The sequence below is a fragment of the Diabrotica virgifera genome, chromosome 10 (genome assembly GCF_917563875.1).
Source record: "Diabrotica virgifera virgifera chromosome 10, PGI_DIABVI_V3a".
Classification (NCBI taxonomy): Eukaryota; Metazoa; Arthropoda; class Insecta; order Coleoptera; family Chrysomelidae; genus Diabrotica; species Diabrotica virgifera.
In genome coordinates this window covers 144,842,429-144,854,111 of record NC_065452.1, presented here as the reverse complement: position 1 = coordinate 144,854,111, position 11,683 = coordinate 144,842,429, and the positions used below count along the sequence as shown (strand labels likewise).

Sequence of the window (11,683 nt, the reverse complement as noted above, 5' to 3'; positions counted from 1 at the left end):
ATAAAAAAAATACAAATTAAATTACAGCACAGTACGCAATAGCTTTGACACTATTATTAGTTGATAATTTTTGTTTGCTGTTAGTTGAAAATTTTAAGATTGACTTTTTTTAACAAGAATTAATACAAAGTAATACACGCAGTTTAATTAAATAACATTTATACAGAGTGAGTTTTATGTATGGAACGCCTCAAATATCTCGGAAACGACTTGAACGATTTTTATAGAATTTTGTGGGTAAAGGTCTTCTAATGCGGCCGATATTATAGTGGTAATTACAGATTGTTGCCAGATCTTGCGTTTTTTTGAAAATATAATTAACTTTCGTATTTTGAATAGAACACCCTGTATATTTTTGCATTTTGAACCATAATAACTACCAATTAATTTTCATGTAATATTTCCTATACCGAAATGCCGTAATTTCTGAGTTATTTCTATATTTATTAAAAAAAAAATAAACAAATTATAAAAATCAATTGTTTCAGACCTGGCAGACTTATTTTAGGTTCTTTGAATCATATGGAACAAAAAATTTATAGTTTTTGTCTAAAGTTATTCGTTTCCGAGTTATAAACAATTTAAAACTGAAAAAAATCGAAAAATGACGATTTTCAAGGCTCAAAAACACAAGTAAAAAAATATTATTTTCGAAATCTCGAAGTGACTAAACTGAAGTTTAAACTTTATTTATCAGTTGTGGATAAGTAGTTTGTTTATTTCATTTTAAAAAACATTGTTTTTTAGTGTTTAATGCGCCCATCCTCTCATAAGTTCTTCATTAACAATAAAAAAAACAATGGCAAAATCACACATCGGCCAATATCTCTTTTTATATAATAATAAATATCTCTTTTTTTGAAATTTGAAGGATTTGTAACATTTTACCGTGCGCGAATGGACTATACAGGGTAGCCAGGCATTATCTTATCTAGTGCTTTTTCAGCAAACAATTTTGTTTGGCCGATTGATCTAATATCTAATTGCACACCCTGCAAACAGTTTATAAGTAGGACGTTTAGTCTTTACGATATGGATAAGGAAAGATAATTGAGTGGTTGTCCGTAACAGTGCATATGGTATTCGTATTATATTTTTATCACCTTATAGGCGACATACTTCTTTAAAAGTTTCAATGCGTTATTATTATACTGTCGTGTCGTGTCACACAACACAAGAAGATTATTTTATGAAAGGTTGCTATTCTCAAAATCTAGACAATTGCTCAATTGTAATTAATATTGGAGCGAAGGCGTCGTCTGATATTAGGAAAGAAAGAAATATTTTATTTTTACATTGTATAATAATTTATTATGACCTCTGAGTACGTATCCAATAAATAAGTGTTCATATTTTTAATTCGGTATGTATGTTCATCGTATTGTTCATAATGCGGATAAATCCAATTTTCCAAATTTTTGTTACATATTTTTTTGTATCTCATAGTCTCTAAGCATATACCCGAACTAATATACAGGGTGTAACAAAAATACAGTTCATAAATTAAATCACCTATTCTAGGACCAAAAATAGTTCGAATGAACCTAACTTACCTTAGTACAAATATGCACATAAAAAAAGTTACAGCCCTTTGAAGTTACAAAATGAAAATCGATTTTTTCCAATATATCGAAAACTATTAGAGATTTTTTATTGAAAATGGACATGTGGCATTTTTATGGCAGGAATATCTTAAAGAAAAATTATAGTGAAATTTGTGCACCCCATAAAAATGATATGGGGGTTTTATTCCCTTAAACCCACCCAAACTTTTGTGTACCTTCCAATTAAATTATTATTGTGATACTATTAGTTAAATTCAATATTTTTAAAACTTTTTTGGTTCTTAGTATTTTTTCGAAAAGGCAGTTTTTATCGAGTTGCGGCTTCTTTTCTAATATGTTTACGTAGAGATTTTATGGGGGTTTTGTTCCTTTAAACCTCCCAAATGGTTGTGTACGTTCCAATTAAACTATTACTGCGATACCATTAGTTAAACACAGTGTTTTTAAAACTTTTTTGCTTTGTATTTTTTCGATAAGGCACATGTTATCGAGATGTGACTTCTTGTTTAATATGGTTCAAAATATACCTAAAAATGTAAATCATAAATAAATTTTCCTATTATTATCAAGTCTCCATAATCGTACTCAGCCATATATCACAGATGAACATAACATAATATATGTGACCATATACAAATATGTGGTGGATTTGACAAATAATATGCAAAATATCTCGACAAATACTGACTTTTCGAAAAAGTACCAAGAGGCAAAGAAGTTTTTAAAGCATTGTGTTTAACTAATGGTACTACAATTATAATCAAATTGAAACGTACACAAAAGTTTGGGTGGGTTTAAAGGAACCAAACCCCCATAAAATTTTTATGGGTGTCTAAATTTCACTATAATTTTTTTAAGATACTACTGCCATAAGAATGCCACATGTTCATTTTCAATAAAAAATCTCCAATAGTTTTCGATATATTGGAAAAAATCGATTTTCATTTTGTAACTTCAAAGGGCTGTAACTTTTTTTATGTGCACATTTGTACTAAGGTAAGTTAGGTTCAATCGAACTATTTTTGGTCCCAGAATATGTGATTAAATTTATGACCTGTATTTTTGTTACACCCTGTATTATTCCATAAAACGACACTCAAACTGCAAGTCGCAACAGTCTCGCAGGCATAGTCTTGTTCTTGCTCAAGTCTTGCACGGTCAGTCTTGGTCTTGGTCTTGCTAAAATAAGGCGGTCTTGGTCTTGGTCTTGGTCTTGCTAAAATGCAAGAACAAGACCAAGACCGATTTTGGGCAACACTACCTACCTTGAACCTACCAAAATACATAAGTAGTATGTAATACTTTTATTTACATAATTTGATTACCATCAAAATTTCTATCAATATTCACCTAATATATTGTTTTCTTACTCTATGTTTTGTTGTATTTTTTCAATTCTAAATCATTTCAATTCAAAATCAAAATAATTTGATTTACATAAGTTAAAAATGTCAAAAGGTTAATCTGTTTAGTTAGACGATCTTCGCACATAATGACAAGCTGTCTCTGTGGCGAAGTTTTAATGCGAGTGAATCCCAATACAACGCAAATACCAGCCGCGTGGTAAGTTAGTTCGAATCCCAATAGAAACTTTTATTTTTTTTATTTTTTTTTATACATTTTATGATTGTAAGTAGGTATATTTATTGCTTATATAATTTTATTTTCAGAAAATACGTATTTAGTTAAAAAATTTTCCGACAATTAATATTCAGAAATCATTTGTGGCATTTTTAATGTGTTTGTGTGTGTTTTATTTTTTTATTATTTTAATTTTTGGCACTGTTTTAATAAAAATGTTTGAGAAGTAGTAAGTATAAATTAATTTAATATTTAAATAAAATATAAATAAAAAGTATATTAATTTCGTTTATAATCATATAATCATATAATAGAAGTATAACTTCTTAGGTGCGTACAAAGTACACACACATTCTTTTTTGTTACCGGAATAATACCAAATGAATAAATACATGTACCTACAAACTGGTGTAAGAATCTTGAAAATCGGAGCACAAATAATAAAGTTATAAATTGTCAAACTTAATCAAAAATTTTGGGTGACGGAATTTTGTGCCGGTGAGTGTAGCTTCAATAATATCATTTTGTATATCACCTGAAACTCTCTAAAAAAACATATGTTTCTAGATGTTGACAAAATTTTTGATCCTTTTTGGCAATTAATGTTAAAAATTCCCTGTAATTGCCTGGATTGTCAGAGTCGTCGCACTCAAAATGACCACGAAACGCTAGTTCTTGTTTGGCCCAAAAACATACAGCATCTATTAGAAGTGTGCTAAGGATATACCTATCTATTTTTTTTAACAAACTCATTATGTTTAGCAATATTTGCTTTAAAACCTTAGTTAAGAGAACTTTTGATTTTTGTTTTGCCAAACTGAGTCAAATTTTGTATACATCTTACATGTAGGTAACGGAGAAATTTCATGTCTCCTTTTTAAAAATCAAACACTATTTAAATCGTGAACCTGGTCCACCCATTTTTCTGTAGAAACCAGAAGACATGGCCAACAATACAGTACTTATATTTTTCTTGCAACCATAATCTCGAACTAGTAAAAGTCAACTCCAACTGGATAATCAACTTGAACTGTAACATATACACAAACAGAAGATCCTTTTTAGAAGATTTTTCTTGAAAAAAATATTGTCAGTGGCACTCGACTGGATCAAATTTTAATTTATAAGTAGAGTTAGTTAATTAATTAGCTACCTATATATGTACCTACAAAAATTATTTTCCAATTAAATAGGTACTTATAAAACTTTTTAAATTTCCTAATTAAATTACCCATTTTCTACAAAACATGTCCTTCAATTATATTAAAATTATTTGAGTAATTAACACTACTAAAAACTTAAATCGCAATCACACATTCAAAATTTCAGATTTTGTGTCAGGATAGCAGAAACGCAAGAAGGTCGTACGATTTTTGATCAGTCGTGTATCGACTACTTTAGTCTCTCCTCCCATACTTTGTACACGCCTACAAAATGGTATTAAATCGGTAATTCTGTGAGGAGACTTGTAGTCATCGTCACTATACCGACCCGTTACAGTTTCCTTCTTTCCTAGTTTCTCATTTTTACTATATATCACATAGATGGCGCCAAGTCAGACTAAATATTAAATTAATCCGTTAATATTATATAACATTATATATATTATTTGATAGTAAGTTTAATATTTTATATAAACTAATTACGTAGTTTAAAAATAAAATTTGAGTACAGTTTGAAATTGATTAATTACTAACTACTAACGTTAACTATCTATACACTTCCAGCAGCGTTTTGATCCCTTGATGACAGATGGCGACGATGGTTAATACAAAAATTAATATTATTTAAATAAAATACAAATTAAATGTTCAAAACATATTTATTACGCTGAATAATATTATAGTTACTCTAAAATACCATTATTTATTTATACCTAAAAGACTTCCAGATATTTAATACCTTGAAATTGGTAATATTTACAGTTTTGTCAACTCACCGGTAAAGGAAACTGTAACCTGTCGGTCAAGCAACGAGGATACCCAGTACTTCTCACAGTGTTGCCGATCTCACAACATTTTGTGGGTGTGTACAAAGTGTAAGTACAACGTGAAATGGAGCAAATTCAACGACCTCCTTTCATTTCTGCTATCCTAATACAAAATCGAGTACAGTCGTTGGAGGTTGAGACCGAAGCGTGAAATTACTGACGACTATATTATTTGTTAGGTTATTTCGGACAAATTTATTTTGTCTACACGGCATATTAATTCTAAAGTCGACTTTACATTACATGATTTATCATGTGATTTGTCACATGATTTGGTCATGGAGTGAAATTTATATGTTTACACTGTGTGATTTGTCATATGATTTTGCATTGTTTATACGGCTCGTTTTGTCATAAGCATTGTCATGAGGCTCGTCATGGGAAAAATCATATGACAAATCACATGATAAATCATGTAGTGTAAAGTCGACTTAACTGCATACTTCAATGATCGATTTTAACCTGTTTAACCTGCACCATTATAAAAAAAAAGAATGTGTGTGTACTTTGTACGCACGTAAGAAGTTATACTTCTACTACATATTATGTGATTTTTAAGACAATACCAAAAATTTAAAAAAATAAAAGAATAAAACGCACACAAACACATTGAAAAATGCCACAAAGAAAAAATGATTTCTGAACGATAATAATTGTTGGCAAAAATTTTAAATACGCATTTTCTGAAAAAAAAAATTATATAACAAATATACTTACAATCATAAAATGCATAAAAAAATAAAAAAATAAAAACTTGCATCGGGAATCGAACCCGTGAATTTACTCACTCGTCCAATTCCACATTATTTGTCATGTGGAAAATAGGGTAACTGAACGTTTTACTGTTTGACAGTTGTTTTGAATATAATTAAATTATGTAGTTTAAATTTTGTGGAAGAAAATATTAAAATATAACAAAACAGTAAGAAAACAATATATTAAATGAAGATTGGTAGAACTTTTGTTGGTAATCAAATTAAGTATGTAAATCAAAGCATTAGATACGTACCTACTAGATAAATAAATCTACGCCAAAAAATCATAATTTAAAAATAAAAATCGGACCTAATTTGGGATTTCTCTGTAAAATCCCCATTCTTGAGAAAATAAATGTACAGTAGAGCGTCGATTATCCGAACGTCGATCAACCGAACGACCGCTTATTCGAACTATCGACTCCCGCGTCCCGCACTCGAATACCGAGCAAGCGTTAGTAATTGACGCTTAAAAATATCTTCAATTTTCTTCAATATTGTATCCAAAAATAATTATGTTGTTGCAAAGACTGCACTTTTTTGTTTAGTTGCTAGTTGTCATTATCAAGATATAAATAAATATGTAGGTATATAAATATGGCTTTTATTCACTTGTGGATAAATATGTATGACTATAAATATGTATCAATATATTGTAATCGGTTTTCCGAACACCTATGTCCCCCAATTAGTTCGGATAATCGACGCTCTACTGTATTTCAACCTAATCCAAATGTATAATTACAATATGATTACTTATAATAAAAACTACTTACCAAATTAGAATGAGTTTTCCTTGTCCAAAATAGTCCAAAAGTCCAAAAATATAGGTATATGAAAACTATTTAAAAAGGCAGTGTAACTATTAACTAACTTTTGTTTGTTGTTTCTTTTTATACAAATTTTAAAACGCAACAACCATAAATAATCTAACTACAGCTGTGCCACAGCCGCCATATTGAATAATTTTTGACATGTCATTTGAACATCCAATCAGAACAAAGTTATAATGCGCATGCGCCGGGATCATAGGTTTTAACATATAAAAATTCACCCTCATATCGCCGGTAAAGAAGTATAACTTCAAAAATTGTCCAAAATCTCTCCATGAAGTCACCTCATTTTCTTTGCTTTCAAACCGCAAAGCAACTCCGTCTTTTAGATGGCTTCTTATAATTTCTTTGCAGTCTTCGAAGTTCTGTATATTATGTTGGAATTTTTTTTTAAAGATTTTAATGAAAGGTACCGGATGTCGTTTTTTAATATCCCCGCCAAATTGGATTCTGCTCTCATTAGAGCTGTTTTATAAGTTAAAAATACTGTTGTTATAAAAAACTTTTCAAGCATCAATCAAGATCGATCAAGATCCGAGTTCATAAATAACATTTGCTATCTATGAGATTTAGTATCAGGAGAACAGGAAAGGCTAGGAATTATCCAATTCTAGGACCGTCTACACTTCAGTCTTTTTACCTTTTACTTTGTACACGCCTACAAAATGGTGGCTTAATATTGTAAATCACATTTTAAAGAATATTTAAAACTGAAAGACTTTTATATAAAATATTATTAGTATTTAATAATAACTATAATATGATTTCAACGTAATTTCTAAATATTTTTTAAACAGTTTATCTAATTTTATTAAATAATAAATAAATTGTAATATTAACTACCATTGCCATCTGTCAGCAAAGGCTCAAAGTTTTACTGAAAGTGTACAGATTCTCTACTGACATACTATTATAATTTAAACGAAACTGTAACAGCGCCGGCAAAATGAAAACTGTAATTCGTCAGCGTTTAGTGTGTGGCGCAACTCAACTAATTCCAACTCATCGAAGGACATTTCATATATACCCAAATCGTATTAAAGGAGGATAATAGACATTTAGCACAAAATAAATAAATTTTTAAATACAGCACCTAAAGACTTGCAGTTTTTTGAATTATGTTCAGGATGAAGTCAGGAAAAAAGTCTACTATTCAAAAATGGGCGGAAATGCATAATTGTACTGTAAAGTGCATAAAATGCATCCAAAATGGCATAAAAATAAAAATAAAGTCAAAATCAGTACACTAAGGATCAAAATTTATTATTTGGGGGGGTTTTGGGGTCACTGAATACGATTACGCAATCAGAACTGACCCCCGGATCACATGGTGCTTAAGGTCAGTGCAAGAGACGTCATCTTCTGGAGTTTCGATGGTTTTCGGCATTAAATCGATGCAAACGGATTACTCACGGGTTTTAGGGGTCACTAAGTACTAATATGCCATCAGAATTGACCTCAGGAGTACCTGGTGCCCAGGGTCGCTACTAAGGCACATCATCTTCTGGAGTTTCGAGGGATTTCGGCACTAAATTGATACAACTGAACTATTCGGGGGTTTTTGAGGTGGTTAAACACGAATATGCCATTAGAACAGACCTCTGGATTACCTGGTGCCCAAGGTCACTGCAAGGGATGTCATCTTCTGTCGAGGGCTTTCGGTATTAAATTGGAGCAAACGGATTACTCGGAGGTTTTTGAGGTCGCCAAACACGAATATGCCATCAGAATAGACCACCGGATTACCTGGTGCCCAAGGTCAGAACAAGGGACGTCATCTTCTGGAGTTTCGAGTGCTTTCGGTATTAAATTGATGCAAACGGATTACTGAGGGGTTTCTGGGGTCGCTAAACACGAATATTCCATCAGAATTGAATTCATTCCGGAGTACCTGGTACCCAGGATCGCTATTAAGGTACCTACTTATATGGTTTGTTTATATTATTTGTTGATTATGTTATTGAGAGAAATAAATATTTAATTGATCCGAAGTATTTAAAAGAATTTTGAGGGATACATTCTTGTAAAAACTCCAAAAGTATAACTCGAACATATTATTTCAAATTTTAAACGCGTTTATCTCAAAACAGTGTTTTAGGACTTAACTCTCTTTACGCACTGATCACAGATTTATGCAATTTTGGATGCATTTTATGCACTTTAAAGTGCAATTATGCATTTCCACCCATTTTTGAACAGTAGACTTTTTTCCTGACGGTATCCTGAACATAATGCAAAAAAATGCAAGTCTCTATGTGCTGTATTTAAAAATTTATTTATTCGGGTGTTTTTAGTGCTAAATGCCCTGGTCTATAAGAGTCCGCACTTAGTTTATTTTGGGTTGTAGTTGTAACTTACGGGAAGAAATACATAACAATACCATATTTGTTGAATATCAATCTTTATTTCTTACGTAACAATAAAATCATATTTTATTATGTTTAAACAAAAAAACATCCCTGTAAAAAATATTTTGAAAAAGTGTCATTTGCGTACTCTTGAGCTGCAGGGAGGCTAAGAGTACGAATGAGTTAGGGTAAAAGTACGCACTAGCTAAGAGTCTTACAATGGTCGCAAACGAAAGGTCCGCTTCCTTCATACGCTGAACAGGCCTCATGCCACCATTCTGCACATATTCCACATTGAATCCAATTATCATTAAATGACTGTCCACATCCTGGGCACTCAACAGTCTCTTCTGATTCTCAGTTTAAGCTCGTAGATGGTTTGTTTTGCTCAATATCAAAAGTTAATTTAGTTTTAACGTTTGAAGCTTTCTTTTTTGTCACTATCTGTCATATTTTTTCTTTTGATCCGCTTTTCCATCTTTGAAATCTTTAGACTGCGTACTTTTAGACTCATGTGACATGATTCAAAGAATGGCCGCTATGTGCCTGCACTAAACAGACTCTTCTGTTTAACTCCACTCATTAGATAACTAATCGTATGGTCTTTGCCTTAATATTAATACAAAATATGCCTACCACTGTTAAGTAACCTTAAACTCTTACGTTTTAGAGTAAAAATATTAGGTACATTCCGAAGGTGTACAACAATTTACTTTGTAAGAGAACAATTTACCTTGTAAAATCCAAAGACAGAGTGTCAGGTGGATGACAATATGGCGGGTTCTTCTCCAGTTGAAAGCACACTAAAACGTGATATCACGAAATTCCTGCAGTGATGCTAAGTGTTTAACAATTCCCTGCGTACTTTTAGTCGACCGTGTACTCTTTTACCCTTCTTTACCTTACTAGATATTTCATATACATTCACATTAACCTTTTCCTACCTAAGCCTAAGTAAATATCATGTTTCTTCACGTTGTAAATTGGCTATATGTACCCAAATATTATTTTATGCAATAGAGACATATGAATTTATATACTACTTTTTCAACATAGATCATAGATATAATTTGTTGTGGTTTTTTGTTGATAACAAACATTAAAATATGATGTCCATTGCAATGGACAACAGGTCTATATTGATATTTTTATTACAAGTTTTAATCCGGATAATCCAAAAGATCAACAAATTTTAATGTTATTTTTATACGATGATGATGAATTGGAACACTTATTTGATAATGTACTGTTTCAAATTGAAGATCAATCTAATTGAAGTGGGAAACCCATAAAAGAAGCATTGGTTATGCCAAAATATCAACTGGGAATTCTCCCCACACTCCAAAAAGACCCAGAGAGTTGAAATTAGATCATTAAAGGAAATATAGGTACGCATAGATAAAATAGATCATAATATACCAGAGTACGATAACAAAAAGAAAGCATCCAGATGCAAAAATGTTGGGTGTAAAGGGGAAACTCATGTTCTTTGTGAAAAATGTAATATACATTTATGTTTTTTAAATGACAAAAACTGTTTTTAATATTTTCATTTAAATTAATTAACATTTTCGTGATATTGCCTAATTTCTTATTATAGTCCCAATGTCCATTACAATGGACATTCTGTCAAATGACTACCTATTAAACAAAAATGTCAAAAATGTGATTTTAGATTAAGTATTACAATCTTCCATTAAGAAGATTCAATAGAAATTTTTTTCCTGCAGAGAAAAAGTCAGGTCTGAAAGGGTTAACGACGGGTTTTGGCACAAAATCATAGGCAAATGAAAAAATTATGGTATTAAATTTTTTGTTGTACAATTTTTAACACACACAGAAGAAAATTGTGATATAAAAACACACATTTGGTATTAAATTAAATATATTTATTACGAAAAAATAATTTAAAAATTACATATTTACAGTTAATCCTAAAACGAATTATTGTTTGAATTCCTTCGTGGTTGCGATAAATTCAATGATTTGTTTCACAAATTTCTGGAGTACTTCTTGCCTTACTTTTCCAACGTCCAATACTTCTTCGTGATTAGGAAATTCTGTGTTGTCATATTCGACAAGACATTCATTGGTTACGAGACTGAAAGCTAGGACCGTCAAGTCGCAATGACGGGCTGTGATTACTTCGTGGACTGTGGACATGCCTACGGTATCAGCTCCCCACATTTTTAACATTCTGAGCTCAGCTACCTGCAACAATAAAAAAGCTTACTACAGAAAGCTGGTTTCGGATCTGGGAGGACCTGCTCTAGCCAGGTTCTAGCTCTGATAGAACACATCGAGAGCGGATTTGAAAAACAAAGATAACAGATCGTCGACCTAGGCGCCGCGTACGACACCGTTAAGCACAGAGCCATTATTAAGGATTACCAACTCGTCAAAATAATGTAATCACTAGATACTGCAAAATAGACGATTCTACGCGAATCTTAAGTAAAATTCACTGGCAAACCCAAACTAACGGCTTAGCTCAGGGTAGCGTACTGGCACCTACAATTTTTATCATATACACCAATGATCAACCAATGTCAACTTTTACTAGAAACTTTTTATTTTACACACAGATCCCTTAGAATTCAGGTCTGCGTTT

At 31.4% G+C, this 11,683-nt stretch overlaps 1 protein-coding gene across 4 annotated transcripts in view; it reads right to left on the bottom strand.

The window, feature by feature from the left end:
- Window positions 1-10,939: 10,939 nt before the first annotated feature.
- LOC126893222 (purine nucleoside phosphorylase-like) overlaps window positions 10,940-11,683 on the bottom strand; it is a 108,574-nt gene continuing 107,830 nt past the window's right edge. For all 4 annotated transcript variants that reach the window (XM_050663193.1, XM_050663195.1, XM_050663191.1 and 1 more), the window contains exon 5: window positions 10,940-11,283. In XM_050663193.1, the coding sequence (XP_050519150.1) occupies window positions 11,017-11,283 (267 nt within the window). In that variant the 3' untranslated portion in view covers window positions 10,940-11,016. The remainder of the gene's footprint in view (window positions 11,284-11,683) is intronic.